This window comes from Pinus tabuliformis, chromosome 4_2 (assembly GCF_031772625.1).
Source record: "Pinus tabuliformis cultivar Carrire ecotype Pingquan chromosome 4_2, CPIR1, whole genome shotgun sequence".
NCBI classification, from domain to species: domain Eukaryota; kingdom Viridiplantae; phylum Streptophyta; class Pinopsida; order Pinales; family Pinaceae; genus Pinus; species Pinus tabuliformis.
Genome location: NC_142304.1, coordinates 893492090 through 893513467, shown reverse-complemented (window position 1 = coordinate 893513467; position 21378 = coordinate 893492090). Strand labels below are relative to the sequence as shown.

General features: G+C 39.0%; 1 protein-coding gene across 2 annotated transcripts in view; it reads left to right on the top strand.

Annotated features, from left to right (window-relative positions):
• LOC149172579 (uncharacterized) overlaps positions 1–19590 on the top strand; it is a 405339-nt gene extending 385749 nt beyond the window's left edge. For both annotated transcript variants that reach the window (XM_089427744.1, XM_089427743.1), the window contains 3 exons: positions 18271–18327; positions 18507–18654; positions 19198–19590. In XM_089427744.1, coding sequence (XP_089283870.1) covers positions 18271–18327; positions 18507–18566 — 117 coding nt within the window. In that variant the 3' untranslated portion in view covers positions 18567–18654; positions 19198–19590. The remainder of the gene's footprint in view (positions 1–18270; positions 18328–18506; positions 18655–19197) is intronic.
• The last annotated feature ends 1788 nt before the right edge of the window (positions 19591–21378 follow it).

Below are 21378 nucleotides of genomic sequence, written 5' to 3'. Positions count from 1 at the left end.
TGGTATATATCTTTAGACATAGTTACCGGAGAATCCACAGTAAAACTTATTTTCCGTCAACGTTTCAAATCCCAACTGGGATCCATCATCCCAGTACCGAATTGCGCGCTAACCTAGATCCCACAAAGGGTGTTGGTTGATTAAGACAGCAGGACGGTGGTCATGGAAGTCGAAATCCGCTAAGGAGTGGGTAACAACTCACCTGCCGAATCAACTAGCGTCGAAAATGGATGGCGCTGAAGCACGCAACCTATACTCGACCGTCGGAGCAATTGCCTGGCTCCGATGAGTAGGAGGACGCGGGGGTCGTTGAGAAACCTCGGGTGTGAGCTTGGGTGGATCGGCCCCCGGTGCAGATCTTGGTGGTAGTAGCAAATATTCAAATGAGAACTTTGAAGACTGAAGTGGGGAAAGGTTCCATGTGAACAACACTTGGACATGGGTTAGTCGATCCTAAGAGATGGGGAAGCCTTGTATCAAGGGTGCACTCTGCACGAGCATTGAAAGGGAATCGGGTTAATATTCCCAAACCGGGACATGGCGGCGGGCGACAACGTTAGGAAATCCGGAGACGTCATCGTGGGCCCCGGGAAGAGTTATCTTTTCTTTTTAACAGCTTGCCCACCCTAGAATCGGTTCACTCGGAGATAGGGTCCAGCAGCTGGAAGAGCACCGCACGTCTTGCAGTGTCCGGTGTGCCCTCGGCGGCCCTTGAAAATCTGGAGGACCGAGTACTGTTCATGCCTAGTCGTACCCCATCAGACACATTGTAACTTGTAAAGACCCCATCAAAGAATGACTCTTTTGACTGCTTGAGCTAGGACCAATCCTAGAAGCACTCAATGGGCGTTTGACCTATGAAATAACATACCTTGAGCATGAAACCCATGCTCCAAAAACAATAATAATAATATTCTTTCATTTTACAATTTACAAGAATCAAAAGTACATTTCATATTTATGAAGACCAAACCTAGTTACAACTACACATTTTTCAACAATTGGGACCTCATATTGGAGATAACCCTTTGATTGTTGCTGGGTCATTTACTCCTATCAACATGTTCATGACCCAAATTTGGTCTGTAACTAAGTTACCTGATGTGGCTAGGTAGAATCCTTGATACACCTTACACCATATCTGTTATTGTTGAAAAGTGTAACTAGGTTCGGTCTTCATAATGACATGTAATTGTGATTTTATGTAAAATATGTAAAGAAGAAAAATAAATGTATTGTAATGCTTGCATCATGGATTTCATGAGCAAGAGATTTTATTTTTAGTTAAGGCTCCCATTGTGAGCTCTTAGGGATTTTGCCATCTAGTCATGAAGTCTAAAGAGTCATTGTCATGTATTGAAGGCATTTTACACATTGTAAAAGGTCAAAATTGTTTTGTAAGTCACCCTCCAAGACCTTGTCACTACTCACTCAAGTTGGCCTATAATGAAAGGATGATTCGAGAAAGATGAATTCGGCCTAACCTTGTGACCATGTCGCTCTAATTGTCATGGACAAATGACTGTATATAGCAGTGCTCGGCCTCATTTGGAGGACATCAATTCGGTGAAGCAAGTCTCTAATATCAAGTGCGCAAATCATCTTAGAAAGAGCCTTAAAGCTAGCGAAGAAAGAAGAAAGGATAGCAAAGGAGAGTGTCATTGTTGTGGATTGTTTTTGGGCTAGTTTACCCTCACAAATGCGAGAATTGCAAGTCCGAAGTTTGCAAAGGAAGATCGAAGATTGCATTCACATAAAGGTGATCTTGTTTGGGTGAAGAACTTTGCTGAAGGAAGTCAAGTGAGAGAGAAAAGAGTGTCCCTCAAGGAGGAGACTATTCAAGAGGCAAAACTGAACTAGGGTTTCTGTTGTTAAGAAAAAGGTATGGCAGACCTACAAGAAGAGGTTGAAATTTTGAAGGAAGCCGAGAAGAGGAAGAGGAAGAGAAGTGTTGATCAAAGGGTGAACAGGAGACTTGTGACTTGGTCTTGGAAGGGATCTAGTGTCAAGTGTCTTTGTCATGGTCTTGGTATTTGTAAATTGAAGGTTCTATAAGAAGAATTTGTTTGGGTTTTCCTCTCAAAGAGCGAGAGGTTTTGGCCCTGGCTGACAACCTATATACTGTGTCTCTTGTCTCTTTATTGTTCATGAATTGGTAATTGTCTTGATGAAAAGAACACAATAATAACTCAAGAAGAGAAGATCATAATCAAGAAGTAAAAAGACTATCACAAGCAATTATCATAAGTAGAGAAATCACCTATCTATTGATGCCCTAGATTTCTCAACATGGTATCAGAGCTAAGGTGACAAAGTCAAGAAGGGGCATCTAATCAAAGAGACACACAAGGATCGAGTTTCAAGAAAGGGATCAAAGCAAGTCAAAGAATACCAAAGCAAAGGTTCAAGATCTACATCATATCGAAACCCTAGACTGAAGAAATCTACTTCAGCAAAAGTCTTGGAATCATCATCAAGGAGGAAGCAAAAAGAAAGACCAAAACCGTAAAGTATTCCCGAGATCATCACTCAACCATTATCTAAGGAGTGGAAGCTTTTTCAAAAGACTAAAGAAGGCTAGATTGAAGAACATTGTTATAATCTTCAAAAGGGTTTGTAAAGCAAGCTCTCTCTCATTAAAGCAAAGCTTTAACATTTGAAGAACTTCATCAAAGTGATCTCTCTACCAAAGGGATCAAGGACTACTCTTGTAGAAAGAACCTATCAAGGAATAGTCTTCTACTATCTATATCGCTATCAAGTTAAAGGAGGAAGCAAGTGGAGAAAGCAACATCTACTCAAGTAAGTATTTTTATGACTTCTTCTAAATCTATCAAAATGTCGTTTTGCAAGGAAAGAAACAAATTAGTTGGGGCTTCAAATTTCCCTGCATGGAAGAAAAGCACAGATCTAAACCTTATAGAGAATGAAGTCATGGAACACATCAAGGGGTCAATAACCCAACCTCCTAAAGAAGATGCTCAAGCACTTGCTAGATACATGAAAGGGGAAGTGAGGGCCCAAAGGATTCTCATAGAATCCATCAAAGACTCCCTCATACCATATGTATCAAAATTAAATACTTCAAAAGAAATATACAACAAATTGGCAGAGTTGTTTTCCGTAAGTATTGCAGGAGAAGTTATCATTCTGAGGCAAGAACTCTACAAATTGAAGATTTCAAAGGAAGAAGGAATAGCCTCATATTTCACGAGGGTTTCAGAAATAACAGATCAACTTCAAGATCTGGGTGAAATAATGTTTGATAGAGAAATGACCACTATAGTATTAAATGCACTAACATAGAAATGGGGCAACTTCACTTCAAGTATTTATGGAAAGAAAGAAGCCACCCCTTTCCAGGATTGATGGTCATTTTGCAAGATTGTAGAAACCAAGTTGAAGGCAAAAACTGATGTAGGATCAAATGAGCAAAATCAAGCATATGCTGCTATGACAAAAAGAAAAGGAAAGTTTGGTAAATTTGGTCCTCAAAAGAAAAAGAAGAACATGGCTAAGGTTCAGTGCTATGGATGTTAAGAATATGGGCACTATAGAAGAGATTGTCCTAAACTTAAAAGGGACAATAATAAGAGAAATAAGGAAGAAGCCCATATTATCGAAGAAGTGGAAGAACTTGAGACGAAGAAGCCTAAGGAGGAAGTGAGAGATCTCTACTATGATTGAGATAATCTCCTTCACTAAAAAGTACTCTTCAGTTGTGTAAATTATAGCTATCTCGATAGGAAGCATTGTAAATAAGATAGGATGCATCATATTAGAAAATAGCATCATTAGAAGTAAGAGCTTGTGACATAGGTAACATGAAGGATGTCTGGAACAAAATATATGGAAGTCAACTATGTAGGATATAGCTCTTGGAAACCTCATTGAAAGCTCAATTGATACTTATGGAAAAAGGAAGAAGTCATCTAGGACAAGGCTTGTCATACATCAGTCGAAAGGTAACATCTGCAAGATAGGATATGCAAGATCCTCAAGATTCTTTGATGGAATCTTCATTGTAAATTTTATCGATCATGAGGGGATGCAAGTGTTTCATCAGGAATTCCAAACTTGTGGAATTCATGGGATGATGGTATGATGACATAACAGAGAAGCAAATCAAGGGAATGAAGCTCCTTCATTCAAAGAAAGTTGTTGCAAGAAGTCTAGATGAGTCAAAGGAAATATGAGGTATGTATGATTACATTTGATATTATGAAAGTCATGTCATATGGTTGCAGATATCATGAACTAATGCTCTATCTTAAGAGCATGATCAAAAGAAAGGATCTCCTCCCTCAAAAGGATGCAGGAATGCATGGGTCACATATTCACTAGATGAAATCAACATAATATGTCTTCATATGAAGTATGAGGTGGTTGACTACAATTGAGGAACTCTGATTGGAAGATCCTAGGAATAAAATGTGTGAAGAAAGGAAGGAAGAGATCGTGGAATATGCAACAATGATAAAGGAAATCAACATCTGAAAAACCAAGAAGATTTGACTATGAGATCTCCCAGAAAGATATGAAAACTCTATTGGTAGTCTGGAAAAAATGGAGACCCTTGACAATACATGTCTTTAGGAGATGTGTCAACATGTATGCAGGATATTGATACCTATAGGAAGATGTCACGATGAAAGACCATCACAAAGGTAATTGTGATCTAAGTGTTGATTTCTTATTTTTGAACAAGTATTTGGATGGGCTTATGCAGATCTACCAAAGGAAGAGTTGTGGATGTCTTTCCAAGAGACCATGTAGAAGTATATAAGATCCTTCCAAAGAAGATAGCATGAAGAAGGAAACATGCCATGAAGCAAGGTCAAATGTAGACTGATGGATCACTTTCTAATGTTAGAAATGATGACATGACTGACTCATGGATGAAAGTGATGGATGGTTTGTGCCCTATGAAGTCCCGAAAGATGAAAACTCTATGACAAAGAAGAAATTCATGACATCGAAGGAAGGAGCTCTTCAAGCAGCTGGTTGTCTTTACATCTCCACCTGAAGACCTAATGTAGGTCCCTAATTAAGAGGGAGCTTGGATGCAAGTTTCTTATTTGGAAGAAACTTGGAAATTCCTAATCCAAGAGGGAGCTTAGGTACATTCCTTTATTGGAATAGATATATCCTCCCTAAATTGAGAGGGAGAGATAGACACATCATTCTTGTCCCTATTCCTGATGACTGTAAAAAGCCTGCAGTCATGGAGATGCACAAGTTCTTTACTTTGATGAATGGCTGTTTGAAATCAGAAATAAGTTCCAAATGGATGAAAGCCATGTTGAATTGGGACTTATTCACCCATCCAGAAGCAGAGCAGTTTGGTCTTAATCATACCATTGAGGAGAGGATTAAATTATCCCAGGATTGGAAACATTACATGGAAGTCACAAATTCCTGGATTTCCTTTTACGAATGGAAAAGGAATGTTTCCCCTGTAGTTGTGTTAACTGGATCATCTTCTTCATCATCCACCAAACATGCTTGGACTGCTTTAGATGGCAGTAGAGTAGAGACTCCATCTACTTTTCCCCCTTACCGAGGAATTATCATAGGAGAGAATCAGAATGCAGCAAAGGCCATCCCTTTGGTTCAAAAAGATGATAATGCTTTGGGAATAGATGGAAGAATTCAAAAGACCAGTGAACAGATCAACTGGACCAATACAACAATAAAAGGCTTAGAAATAAATTCAGCAAAGATTGTGGAAATAAAGGAACAGTTTGACACTGTTCAAGTCTCTCTGAATGAGGTTAATAGAAATCTCAATAATGTACAATATACTTCATCTGTTGTTAGGTCTTATGCGAAAGAATCTTTAAATAAGATAGGAGAAGTAGAGGAAAAGATAGTAGACCACATCAGTACTACTAAAAGCTTAATCACTAGTTTAACTGAAAAGGTTGAAAAGATGAGCCTGTCTAAAACTGATAAACCAGTTCCCACTTCTTTTCTCTACAAAAGAAATATCAAGATTCAAGATCCTGTTAAACCAATCAATAGGTTCCCGACATTATTTCCTAAAGAGGTAGCCACATCTTCTGCAGAAAAAACAAAGGCCACAGAAAAAATTACCATTGCCTCTTTATTCAAAGAAGAAGAAGAAGAGAACAAAGAATCTAATTCTCAGATTCTTCCCATATATGAACCTCTAGAAAGTAGGTTCAATAAATATCCTGCACTTGATCTTGAAGGAAAAGGCAAGCTTCCTGAAGCTCATACTTTCTTCCCTGAATCACATAGAGAATGGAATATTGATAATCTGAGTGTTGGTCATATTAGACAATTAATAGATATGATGTTTACAGAATATAAACTCATGTGTCTCAAAGGCAAGACTGAAATTGAAGCATGCAAGACCATTATTCAATGTCTTATAGTGACACTGCTCAGGTGGTGGGAGACTGAATCATCTCCAGCATTACTGATAAAAATGGAAGCTGAAGTGCTTAAAGATGAAGTAGGAGATGTGATTCACAATTCAAATGGCTCAACTACAAGCAACATGATTGGAGCTTTAACCTCCATGATCTTAGAACATTGGTGTGGCAGTGAAATGGAGATTGCAGATAAGCATGAAGTTATCCTCATGAATCTCAAGTGCCACAAGATGTCACAATATGAAGACTATCACCGAGATTGGATGCAAAGAATCTATGAAGTTGCAAGAAGTTTTCCAGTTGCCATTTGAATCATATACTTGGGGTGAGATTTATTCTCACATTATAAAAACATTGGTAAGCTTATGCACCAGTTCCAAAGTAAATAAGTCTTTGGAAAAACTTTCAAAGCTTCCAGACAGAAAGTCCATCTGCAGTAAATATGGACCCACAGTTGATGACCCTCTGGTCAAGAGAAGGAAAGCAAAGAAAAGGGCTAAAAAGGACCATAAGCAGACTACTAAAGTCTACAAAGAAAGAAGAAAGCCTTCTCAACAATATAAAGGCCGCTCCTCTAAAGCCAAGAAAGGCTACTACAAGTATGTCCCAAGGACACACTATTATAAACCCTCTGACATTCATTTACACACATCAAAGCAAGAAAAGTGGAACAAACTCACTTGTTGGTTGTGTGGCAAAACTGGACATACATCCTCAAGATGTCCAAAAGGAGAAGAATCAAAGAAGAATAGAGGGAAGAAGTCCCAAGCCTCATTACAGAGAGGTAAAACTGTCAAAACAAAGGGACAGATACAATGCATGAAGTGCGGTGCCTGCACTCATAGAACAAAACGCTGCCCGAATGTGGTAATCAAAGACCAAATACAGCAACAACAACTTGAAGAGTCATCTTTTGACTCCTATAGTTCTTCATGTGAAGAAGAATTACAAGCTCATATACAAGACAGTTCATGTTCGGAACCAGAGTCTTGTTCATGTCCAGAGTTAGAGGAATGTGCTTGTCATATGCATTATGATTCTGATTCAGAATCATGCAGTGACTCTAGTTGTGAAGAAATATCCTTCAGACCACAAAAAGAAAAAGTCTTAATGGCTGCTACAGAGGAAGATGAGATAAAAATTCTCTCTCAGATTCGAGCAATGGAGGATGGAGAAATGAAGAATCGGCTGACAGAGGCATTCATGGATCAGCTCAAATCCAGTTCTTCTAGGAATACAGGAAAAAAGCCATTATTTGTTGATGCTTCTTTTGAAAGAAATACCAGATCTTTCCAACGACATCAAGAGAAGCCAGGCAAGGTGCGTTCACTCACCTTGGGGGAGGTAAGTAGAGAGATCCATAACATTAAATCTGAAATCTCTGCTTTGAAATCCCAACTTGCTGAAATTAAAAAGGGAAAGCAATCTGTGGAAGAAAATTCTCACTCATGGGACACAGAAGAATATGCTAAAGATTCCAATCCAAATCTTGAAATCATTGAAGGAAGGAAAGATCCTGTTTTTGGGTTTCAAGAAATGAGAATTCTTGCTATTTCCTACCAACAACATCATGTGAAGGTGAATATCTGCATAAAAGGAGAAATGTTTGCACTAACAACACTCCTTGACTCAGGAGCTGATGTGAACATTTTAAATAAAAAAGTGATACCAGCAAAGTATTGGATTTCTGCAACGAGAAGAGTTGTAGGATTGGGTAACAAAACACTCAATTATGAAGTTCCCAAGGCATCTATTTGTTTTGATCATCACTGCATCAATTTGAAATTTGTAGTAGCAGAAATACCAGTCGATTGTATTCTAGGAAATATCTTCCTAGCAGCTGTTGAACCTCATGGGTCAACCAAGCTAAAAGGAAATAATACTGGTTACTTTATCTCTGTTCCTACATCAAAAGGAACAACAAAAAGGATTGAGTTACCATATATCTCAAATCCTAGAATCTCTACAATGGTCCAGACTGTTCAAGAATTGGATAAAGTAAAAGAAAAACTGTCAGATCTAAAAGATTTGAAATCTACACTGAAAGTAGAAGATTAGTTAAAAAATCCCCAGGTTAAGAAGAATGGAGGATTGGGTAAGAATCTGGCATCCGATGCTCTTTGAGGATGAGATAGGGCATCCAAGATAAGAGTAGTCATAGAGGATCGATATTCTTTGAGGACTGAGAATCCAAGATAAGAATAGTCCTGATGGAACACACCTTGAGAACCCGGGTGGGGTATGTTCTTGTGGAGAGATAGAGTTGTTAGTCAAGGCCTTGCTATATGACAATGCTGGTTGATATGATGCTATATAGATGGGTTCCAATCCGATTCTTCTTATGAGAAATTCTTCAGATTGAGAATGACCAAGTACCATTATGAATACCTCCCTAGTTAAGAGGGAGCGTTAAAAAATGTAACTAGGTTCGGTCTTCATAATGACATGTAATTGTGATTTTATGGAAAAGATGTAAAGAAGAAAAATAAAATTATTGTAATGTTTGCATCATGGGTTTCGTGAGCAAGAGATTTTATTTTTAGTTAAGGCTCCCATTGTGAGCTCTTAGGGATTTTGTCATCTAGTCATAAAGTCTAAAGAGTAATTGTCATGTATTGAAGGCATGTTACACATTGTAAAAGGTCAAAATTGTTTTGTAAGTCACCCTCCAAGACCTTGTCACTAGTACTCACTCAAGTCGGCCTACAATGAAAGGACGATTCGAGAAAGATGAAGTCAACCTACCCTTGTGATCATGTCGGCCTAGCTGTCATGGACAAACGCGTTAAATTATGGTATGTTCTTATGCTTAGAGCAGTTTACTTATTTTTCTTCTTATTAGCCACAGATTAGCATTCACATATACATTAAGTAAAGTGCAGATAGAACATTAAATGATCAACAGAAAACAAGCCAAGAGAAGAGACACAAGATGTGGCGGCGAGCCAGGGGCAAACCCCAATGCGGAGAAACCCTTTGATCAAATTTTCTTTTATCTTCAATAGTTCAGCAGAAAGAAATAGTACAAAATCTGAATTCTGTAATTTTATATCAGCAGCAGCAAACCCTAGATCAGCAAAGTCAAACTTGGTCAAACTAGCTGAAAATTGAAATTGACCTCTAAAATACTTGGTCAATTTCTGGTCAACTTGTCCTCGAATAGCTTGAAGAAACAACCCTTGTACAGCCTCAAAAGTTCAGTCAATTTGCAGATTTCTGAGGTCAACTGCAGCCCTAAACTAGGGCAGTCAATACCGGTCAAACTAGAGGTTAGATCACCTCGATTTTCGTGCCAAAAATTGCACCCTGCCTAGAAGAGGCAACCACACCCAATCCGCACTTCTGGAAGGTCAACGCTTGGTCAACGTTGGTCAAAGAGATGACCTGCTGCCCTAGCGTCCTTCTTTCTGCGTCTTCTTTGCCCTAGGACGTTTTCCTTTCAACTACACGTGTGAGAGAGAGAGAGGCTCTTTTTATGTGTAGGAGAGAGAGACAGAAGATGAGTGAATTGAATTGTCCAAATGAGGAGAATGCTCCTTGTATTTATATGCAAACATTGAGGTTGAATAGACATGACTGTTGGGCTTCTGAGCCTCCATAAGTTTGCTGGCCAACCTTGACAATTTGTCCATAATCAAAATAACTTCATATCTCGATAAATACTTATTGGAATCAGATGATCTTTAGATTATTCCTACACCTCTTGATGAGAGGAATTGAGGAAAAATATCAGAAGCCATAAATAAGGTGATCCACATGGAGTTTGGCCCTAGTTGCCAATTTTAACACTCCTTCTCAACTAGGGAGAACTTCATCTGCAATCTGTCAGACCGTCACTGCTATCCATCCATCAAATGCACTATCCTGTACAGCTTGACCCCACTCTGCTCTTCTCTGCTTTGCTCTGCTCTGCACTGCTTGAACTAGGAAGAGGAAAAAATGATCGAGGACGTATCATACCATCCTCCACTGACCCAAAGTCAGTTTCAGAGTGTGAACCACTCTCATTGATCCCAGATCAATGGAGGTCATCCTAGCATAGGGAGTATGGTAGATATAGTGATGCGTCCATCGATAGTACTACTATGGTCCCTATCCTCATTTCCCTGCTCATTGATTAGATGAGAGGTACTTCCCATGAGTCCCAGACTGCATCGGTAGGATGCCTCGACAGGAGAACTAATCGTTTTGTCCACAGGAGAACGAATCATCCTGTCCAGTGGATGCCACGAAGAACTAATCATCCTGGCCTACAAGAGAACTAATCATCCTTCTCCACAGTTGCCATGGAGAACGAATCATCCTGGCCCACAAGAGAACTAATCATCCTGTTCCACAGTCGCCACGGGGTGTCACAGGGGAAGGTTGGACCTTTACCCTGTACATAGTGCACCACCAGGGGATGGTGAGTCGCCCTGTGGTCACATGTAGCTCCAAGAAGTACCTCACGCCCCCTGGAGCTCCAAGAGCTCAATGCATCATACTTGACCCTCATAAGAGGGTCTCTGAACGACACCAAGTCGTTCCCGGAAAGTCTGAAATTTGACCTTTCCTAGGGGCTTTGTCAAAATGTCGGCGACCTGTTCATTTGTGTCGATATGTTGGAGCCTTATTGCTCCTCACTGCACCATATCTCAAATATAGTGGTACCTGATATCAATATGCTTGGAGCGATCATGAAATACAGGATTCTCTAATAAACGGATCCCGCTCTAGTTGTCACACAAAATCATGGTGTTATCCAATGTAAATCCAAACAACTCATTGAAGAGCTTTCGCAACCAGACTGCCTCACAGGAGGCCATGCTAGTAGCAATGTACTCTGCCTTGGCGGTGCTCAAAGCCATCGACTTCTGCTTCTTGGTCATCCAGGATATCGAGGCAGATCCCAAAGATAAACAACACCCGGAAGTTCTCTTTCAGTCCGCCACACTGCCTGCCCAATCAACATCAGTATACCCAAGTAGTCTCACATCTCCAGTAGTGTATCTCAACCCATGAGTGATTGTACCACGAAGATATCTCAACATATTCTTGGCACCAATCCAATGTGAGTGGTGAGGCTCAACCATATGTTGACTCAATGTGTTGATTGCAAAGCATATATCCGGATGGGAGTTCACCAAGAACATTAATGCTTCGACGAGTTGATGATACTTGGTAGTATTACATAAAATAGGTTCGGCAGCATTACCGCTTAACTTCTTGAAGTCAAGCTCGATCGAGGTAGTTATGGGCTTGCAGTCCACCATGCCGAATCTCTCCAATATCTTCACCACATATTTTCCTTGAGATAGGAAAATATCCCTCGGTTTCTGCCAGACTTCCAGTCCTAGGAAATAGTGCATAAGTCCTAGGTCTTTCATCTCGAACTCAGAAGCCAGCTCCCTCTTACATTCGTGAATGAGAGGGTCTGCACCTGTTAGAAAGAGGTCGTCAACATATAGCACCAATATGAGAGGCTTGTCATCTATAACCTTAAAGTAAAGGTTAGGATCGGCTTCACTCCTAGTGAATCCCAGCTTCATCAAGTAGCTATCGATCCTCTCATACCATGCTCGGGGTGCTTGCTTTAGCCCATAAAGGGCCTTCTTCAACTTGCGCATATGATATTCTCGATCATAAATCTCAAATCCTTCGGGTTGCTCCACATAGACCTCCTCTTTGATCAAACCATGTTAGAACGTAGTCTTGACATCCATCTGATGTAGGTTCCATCCTTGCGAAGCAGGAAGGGCTATGATTGAGCGGATGGTGGTATATTGGGCAACAGGTGCAAATATCTCGTCATAGTCTATACCTTCCTTTTGGGAGAAGCCACGAGCGACAAAACGAGCCTTATACTTTTCCGCACTTCCATCAACTGCATGCTTTATCTTGTAAAGCCATTTTGAAGTGACAACTGCTTTGTCCTGGGGTCTGGGGACCACATCCCAAACATCATTTTTCATAATGGACTCATATTCCTCGGTCATAACATCCTTCCATACTTGATGCTTGACGGCATCTGTGAATGACAAAGGCTCATTTTGGATGATCGTGCTCATGATGGTCAGGTATCCCTGATACCTGTTCGGCTTCTTACTTTCACGGAAGGTTCCTCAGGGTGCAATGTGTCCTTAAGCATCATCAAGTGTCCCCCTAAGCCATGAAGGCCTCTTCCTAGAAGAGGAAGGCTCTTGCGAAGGAGGATCTATAGGATCCATAGGTTCTTCCACATCGGGCATCGTCTCGTCTTCCTTCTCCTTCGGTTCCCTAGTGTCAGCTTCTTTAGATCCCCTTAAAGTAGGAAGATTGTCTACTTTGCTAAGAGCCATATCTTCGTCAAAGGTGACATCATGACTAATCTCAACTTCCCTTTGACCAGCTACATATATTCTATAGCCCTTAGTATTTTTGCTATAGCCTACGAAGATTCCTTTCTTTCTAGATGCACCCAATTTATTCCTTTTCTCTTTCAGCACATGAAAATATACAGGGCTTCCAAAAGTTCTAAAATGAGATACGTCAGGTTTCTTACCGGTGAACATTTCTTCGGGAGTCTTGGAACCCAATGCTTGATGAGCGCATCAGTTTTGTACATATATGGCGGTATTTGCAGCTTCGGCCCATAGAAACTTCAGAAGTCTTTGATCATGGAGCATAGCACAGACAACTTCCACAATTGTATGATTCTTCCTTTCCGCCACACCATTCTGCTCAGGGGTATATGGTGTAGTAGTCTCCCTTTTAATGCCAGCCTCTTTACAAAAGTCATGAAACTCATTGGATTCATCCTCAGTCCCATTATCAGTCCTTAAGGTCTTGTTCTTCTTTTTGGTTTGATTCTCGATCAAGGCTTTGAAGTGTCAAAACCAGGAGAACACTTCATCCTTATTTTTCAAGAAGTATATCCAAGTCTTGCGAGAATAATCATCTGTAAAATTGAGGTAATATAAATATCCTCCCAAGGAGTTCACAGGGATCATACCGGATATGTCTGAGTGAACCAATTGCAATATATCAGAGGTCTTGCTTTGGCTTGAGGGGAATGGTCCCCTTTTGAGCTTTCCTTCGGCACATCTTGGACATACACCTTCTTGCTCTAATCTGAACTCGGGCATCTCGGTCACCATTTTTCTTACATCGGGTAGAGCTTTATAATGAAGGTGAGCAAACCTCCGATGCCATAGTTCGGACTGAAGAGATGTGTCACAAGACATGACACCCAACGGACTTCCTCCGACTTGATATAATGAATCAACTCGAAACCTAAGAGTAAAAGCATCTTTAAGGTTCTTTTTCCATACATGTACCTTGCCATCGCTGAAAGCCACCTTGTAGCGTTTGTCTTCCATTGCCGAAATGGACACCAAGTACTTTTTGAGAATAGGTACATATAATACATCTTGTAAGTGAATGGTATTACCCTGATTCAATTGAAGAGTAACATTTCCTACGCCTTTCATGGGATATTTTGAATTATCTCCAAGAACAATTTCCAGGTTGGTTTCCTTCTCTATCAGATTATAGAGAGCTTCTTTGTAACCAGTGAAGTGCCTTGAGGCACCACTATCAATAAGCCAATTTCCCAGCGAGTCCGGGGGAGCAGTAGTAGACAGAGTAGCTGGTAGATAATATTCATCTTGCTTATTGTTAACAGTTTTAGATTCATACCTGGAATTTCTTGCCTTCTTGAATGGTTGTCCTCTTCCTTGATTTCCAACACTTCTTTTACCTCTACCATTTGACCTACCATTCCTTTGATTTCCTTGAGAGGGATTTTGATCGTCGTCCCGGTGTGAGTCCCTTTTATTAGAGCACTCCCTTGCATAGTGACCCGTTTTATTGCAATTGTAACATCATCCTTTTCTTCCACCTTTAGGTCCAGTTTTTCCTTTGAATTTAGCCCCGGAATTGTTTCTTCTTTTAGTATGAGAAGAAAAGGCAGAGGGATGACCTTTAAGTATGGGCATTTCTTGCTCTTCCATCCTCATTTCTTCTTGAATGCATCTGGCCATTAATTCCTCAAATCCAGGAATTACGTTATTGTTGAGAAGAGTAGTCCTAAATATATACCATTCAGATGGCAGTCCTCCAAGAGTTGTGAGTGTCATTTCCCTGTTAGGAATTACTTCCCCAATAGATAGGAGATCGTTCTTGATCTCGGTGATCCTTAAGAAATATGCTTGCATACTCTCATCTTTTCCCTTCTTAATTTCCTTCAGCTTATTTCTAAGAAACAAGACTTGATTTGCATCATTGACTTTAAATAAACTCACTAGTCTACTGTAGATTTCCTTTGAGGTGTTCAACTCCGAAACATAGGTCACCAAGCGCTTGTTGATAGAGTCCCGGATGATCTTCCTTGCTTTGACTTCTCCCTTGGTCCATTTGTTCCTAGCAACAGTGGATGCATTTGATGGAGGCTCAACAATTTCGCCTCTCACACGGTCCGACACTTCCTGTTCTTCTAATGTTTGATCGAGAGACATCTTCCATCCGTGATAGTTAGACTTCTCACAGAGTTTGTCTTCAGCAGGGAAGTGTGTTGAGGACCCCATGATTTCTTTAAGATAGCCTTGCCAACCTTCTCTTCGGTGATTGCTCTTGCTTGGGCTTTGTCTTCACCTCAGCTGGGATACCATGTTAAATTATTGTATGTTCTTATGCTTAGAGCAGTTTACTTATTTTTCTTCTTATTAGCCACAGATTAGCAATCGCATATACATTAAGTAAAGTGCAGATAGAACATTAAATGATCAACAGAAAACAAGCCAAGACAAGAGAAACAAGATGGCTAGCCAGGGACAAACCCCAATGCGGAGAAACCCTTTGATCAAATCTTCTTTTATCTTCAATAGTTTAGCAGAGAGAAATAGTACAAAATCTGAATTTTGTGATTTTATATCAGCAGCAGCAAACCCTAGATCAGAAAAGTCAAACTAGCTGAAATTGACCACAAAAATACTTGGTCAATTTCCGTTCAACTTGTCCACGAACAGCCTGAAGAAATAGCCTTTGAACAGCCCCAAAAGTTCAGTCAATTTGCAGATTTTTGAAGTAAATTGCAGCCCTAAACTAGGGCAGTCAATACCGGTCAAATCAAAGGTCAGATCACCTCGATTTTCATTCCAAAAATTGCGGCCTGCCTAGGAGAGGCAACCACACCCAATCCGCACTTTTGGAAGGTCAACGCTTGGTCAACGCTGGTCAAAGAGATGACCCGCTGCCCCAGCGTCCTTTCTGCGTCTTCTTTGCCCTAGGACGCCTTTCTTTCAGCCACACGTGTGTGAGAGAGAGAGGCTCATTTTATGTGTAGGAGAGAGAGAGAAGATGAGTGAATTGAATTGTCCAAATGAGGAGAATGCTCCTTGTATTTATATGCAAATGTTGAGGTTGAATAGACATGACTGTTGGGCTTCTGAGCCTACATAAGTTTGCTGGCCGACCATGACAATTTGTCCATAATCAAAATAAATTCATATCTCCATAAATACTTATCGGAATCGGATGCTCTTTAGATCAATCCTGCACCTCTCGATGAGAGGAATCTAGGAAAAATATCAAAAGCCATAAATAAGGTGATCCACATGGAGTTTGGCCCTAGTTGCCAATTTTAACAAAACGACTATATATAGCAGTGCTCGGCCTCATTTGGAGGACATCAATTCGATGAAGCAAGTCTCTAATATCAAGTGTGCAAATGATCTTAGAAAGAGCCTTAAAGCTAGTGAAGAAAGAAGAAAGGATAGCGAAGGAGAGTGTCATCGTTGTGGACTATTTTTGGGCTAGTTTACCCTCACACATGCGAGTATTACAGGTCCGAAGTTGGCGAAGGAAGCCGAGTAAGAGAGAAAAGAGTTTCCCTCAAGGAGGAGACTATTCAAGAGGCAAAACTGAACTAGGGTTTCTGTTGTGAAGAAAAAGGTATTGCAGACCTACAAGAAGAGGCTGAAATTCTGAAGGAAGCCGAGAAGAGGAAGAGGGAGAGCAGCGTTGATCTAAGGGTGAAGAGGAGACCTATGACTTGGTCTTGGAAGGGCTCTAATGTCAAGGGTTTTTGTCATGGTCTTGGTATTCGTCAATTGAAGGTTCTATAAGAAGCATTTGTTTGGGTTTTCCTCTCAAAGAGTGAGAGGTTTTGACCTTGGTTGACAGCCTATACACTGTGTCTCTTGTCTCTTTATTGTTCATGAATTGGTAATTGTTTTGATGAAAAGAACACAATAATAACTCAAGAAGAGAGGATCATAATCAAGAAGTAAAAAGACTATCACAAGCAATTATCACAAGTAGAGAAATCACCTATCTATTGATGCCCTGGATTTCTCAATAGTTATCGATATAGGTCAAATATGAAAGGGATCTTATTTGATGTGCTGGATGGATCTTGTAGTGTAATAATAAAAAAGTTAATAGAACTGGGAAGGAACCAGTAAAAACACTTAGATTCTATTCATGTGTGTATATATGTGTTTTACAAAAGAGCGTCTCCATACGAAACCTTAACAGGCATATGAAGAGGCATTCTACAACTGACTGTCCTATACATATATTTTACTCTTCCTAGAGAAACTTTCCATGTTATACTTCTCCTTGCCACCTATAAAATATGTCACTATTGTTTGAAGAGTATTCGAAGAACATGATCACTTCGAGGACAAGGAAATTTCTTCAACTTGGAAAGGTATTTATTTGGTGCAAACGCGTCCTATGTTCATTCTTTTGGCCTAAATCCATCCTTGTGTAATAATTTTGTGTGTAAATAAGTTCGATATTAAATACATTGTGTTTGGTTTTGGTGAAATGAACCCATTTATATGGCTGAAGCCTGAAATTATTGCAGTGCATCAAGGTTCATTGTCATGAGTACTTAGGCATAGATTAGATTTAAATTATGAAGATCTGCATCTTACCCTAGATGATAGAAATGATGTTAGGATTTATTTCTGGATTCTTTAAATGATATCTGAATGGAGGCTTCTGTGAGTAGAGTTATTAAGAGATTTGTCTTCCGGATCTATCAGATAAATGTTCAAATTGCTGACGTGTTTCGAACCATCTAATTTGGTGCATCATCAGGATGAATAGATGTTTGATGCTTTTGAAAATAAATGTTAGTTCTTATTACCTAATATTAAGTGGAATTATTTCCTTTCAGCTATATTTCCAACTTCTCGAGTGTTATTTTAAATTCTTTTATGTTTTGTGGTTTTAGCATATATATTTCTATTTATATGTGCTTTTACTTATTATGCCTTAATATTGATTGGATTTTTTTCTTTTTCTTTTTTTCTTTCAGTTATATTTTCAACTTCAAGAATGCTATTTTCAATTTCTTTAATGTTTTATGGTTCATCTACATTTCTATTTATATATGCTGTATACCATCGACATTGTATCCATTTTTTTCTAAAGCTTTTCCTTATCCATATCCGTATTCTTGCAACTTAGGTCAATAGTTAAACTCAGTATTTTATTATGAAGTTAGCTGAGTGATCTGGATACTATTCAATGTTGCCTCTTTAGTTTTAGATTGACTGCAGAACATCAGATACAGAATGAAGGTTCAAATGACCAGTCCCATTTCAATGGAAATTTTGAAATTTTCTTGGGCTAGGTCTGTAGTGATTTAAATTATTTTCTAACCAAAACTAAACAGGATCAACAGTTCAAAACACATCACTCACACACACACAATGACCTTCTAACTTCAACATTATGGGTGGACCTAACTGTTCCTGAGAATTGGATTCTCCATCACTTTTAGAGCTGATTTATAATGGTTCCTTTTCTAGAGCAAAAATATCGTTTTTATGGATGACTTTTTGCATTGTATAGAGGGGGAAGCATGATATCTTAGACAACTGGTGGCATGGTTTTGCAGGGAGTATTGTTGAAAGCAAATGGTAAGGTTGGTGATGCAGAACGCATGTTTATTCAAGTGAGCTTACCTGTCTTTCCTCCCCCTTTCATCTAAAAAAGGATTTAATGAATATGTATTATACAGTCATTCAATGTTATTCTTCCTTTTGTGTGATGTGGTTTCAACTGTATTTCATGGTATTTGTCCCCTTGTATCGAATTAAAGTAGTGCTTTGTAATATTTTACAACTTTCTCAGGCAAAATATCTCGCACCACCAAAAGGAAAAGCTCTTGTTGATAGTTATTCAGGTCAATAAGCTCTCAACTCGAATGCCATTACCTCTGGTTGTCTAATCCAATTTGCAATATACATCTGCAACAAGGAGTCAAGGACAATTCAAAAGGGTATGTGCATGATCAGAATCTTATGCTGAACCATCTTCCTTTCACAACACATTTTTAATGCAAATAGGCTTTCATATATGTGCAACATCAATTTAGAGAACGCCCTTCTTGATTCTAAAGATTCAATAAAAGAGACCTTGTTCACTATTTTTCTGTTTGACTTTCTGCAAATTCCAGCTGCTATTAAGGACACATGCTTGAAAATTATTTAGGCATTATGTAAAACTAAGCATGCTGATTTTGACTGCCAAGATAGCTGCCTTCACTTTTACTTTGCAAAGTTGCAAACCTTTTCTTAGAATTCATAGATGTTCTATAAGAACCTTCGGACCACCCCTTTCAGTAACTCTTATGTGAATTGATACAAAAACTCTGCAGTTTTTAGCTGAGAGACCTTATTAGGGGATGTAAACCATCAAAAACCACATTCTAGCAGAAGGAAATTAGTTTAGATCAATTCTTACTCCTGGATAAAATACACAATTCATAGCTTAATTATGCTGTATGAAATGCCCAACTGATAAATTTATACCCATTTTTCAGGTGTTGAAGCTCTAGCTTGAGGCAATAGTTTCGGGGGACATTAGCAAACCCTACAAAGATTTATTGAAGAGCTCTGCAGTTTGTCACAACAGAACCAATCACAAGTCCAATCAATTTATGTACTAACATTTTACTAGGAACCATTAAAGAATATGTTATTCAAAGAATATCCCCATGGTTTGTTTCCAGTTGTCATGTATATTATTTAAGTATGCATTGGTTCTCCAATTACTTTCTTGTTATACAAGCATTACTTTATGCCAACGTAAAATCAGTGGCTAATGCTGCCATTTGGCTATTTTTTCAAATATATTTTGAAAACACTTATCAGTTGAAATGAATATTGGCTTCAATTTTTACAAAATTAATAAAATGGCAAAGTTTGTTTGTTTGTTTGTTTGTTTTTTTAATAAATCTATAATAAGAAATTTGTATTTTCTAGAAAGTTTCACCAAATTTGAGGAAACATATTCCGTGCACTTTATTATTTTGGTAATGTTATTGTATTGCAAATGATGCCAACCTGCACTCAATTAAACATTTTTTCATGCTATTTTCTATGAGGAAATTACCTAGCACAGGTGCTTTTCCCTGTTGGAAATGTAACTAGTTTCGATATTCATAATTGATATTGTACTCATTTCAATATGTATATCTTATGTAACAAACAAAAGAAGAAAGAAAAGTCACTGTTAAAATTTGGAAGCTCAGGGATGAATTTCTCCTACGAAAAAACCATATCTTTTAGTTTTGTTTGAGCCACTTATAATAAAATTTCATTTCTAACAATTGTGTATGCCTGGGAGGACATCTGGTCGGCCTATGTGTTGATGTCGAGCTCCCGATGTAGGGAGGGTGGCATTGTTCATAGAGCTTTGACCTTGCATTACGCACCTAGTTCCCCAGGTTGATGGTTAGTAAGTAAGCCTGATGGTACCTAGAGAGGTTGAAATATTTAGTCCATCTTAGTCCCACTCAGATAGATTTCCCTGGTCAAGGATCTAGTCCGTGGTACCGTGAGTGCCTAAACGCTTCATGGTTCATGTGTTTTGAGATCTTCCATGTACCTGTATGTATGAATACGTCCTTAGTTAAGAGGGAGTGTTGAAGAATGTAACCAGATTCAGTTTTCAAAAATTGTATTTGAGTCATAATTAAATGTATTTATCAAAAGAAAGAAAAAGTAATTTTCATTATTATGACATATTAAAGCATGGGTTTCATGTTTGGGTCATCATGTTATAGGTCAAAGTCCCCATTGAGAACTTCTAGGTTTTGTCTTATGTCATTAGAGTCATTGTCTATTTTGTGAGACCCTTTTTGGGCTTTTGAATCATTTAAAAAAAATTATTATTGACTAAAATAAGTCATTTGTCACCTCCACACCAAGTCGGCCCTCACCTGATCAAGCCGACCTACAAAAGGGTTATTCGAACACTAGAAGAGGTTATATAAATAGTGTTGTTCGATTCATTTGGAAGGCTCACTCTCACAAGTTCGATATCCAAGAAGAGGTAGCAGAAAAGGTGTGAATTTTCAAGAGAAGAAGGAGAATTGTTGAAAAGGACAAGATCGAAGTTTTAAAACAGTGCAAAACACGTATATGGATTTCCAAATTGAATGATTAATTGATGAGCAAAATGAAGCTCAAATAATGATACGGAGATATTTACAATAATAGAAACATAAAGTTTCTATTTGGAATTTACAGTAATGGAAACATCCAGTTTCATCTAAGAAACTGCTAAAAAGATAGAAATAGCAACAACTAATTAGAATGAGCATTAAACACTAGATAGCATTATTCTAATACCCTCCCTTAATGCTCAATCTATTTACAACACTAATAGACCCTCTGAATTTCAAAAACTTATCAGGACCAAGAGGCTTGGTGAAGATGTCTGCAGGCTGCTCCATTGTGGAAACATATCGCAACTGAACAGATCCGTCTTCAACAAGCTGGCGAATGTAGTGGCAATGGGTTTCCACATGCTTTGTTCGTTCATGAAAGACTGGATTCTTGGCAAGTTTGAGCAGTCCCTGATTATCACAAAACAAGGGAGTAGGACCTGTCTGGGGAACATGCATATCCACAAGCATACGTCGAAGCCAAACTGCCTCACAGGATGCCTTAACTGCTCCTCGATACTCTGCTTCTATTGAGGAGAGAGCCACTGCCTG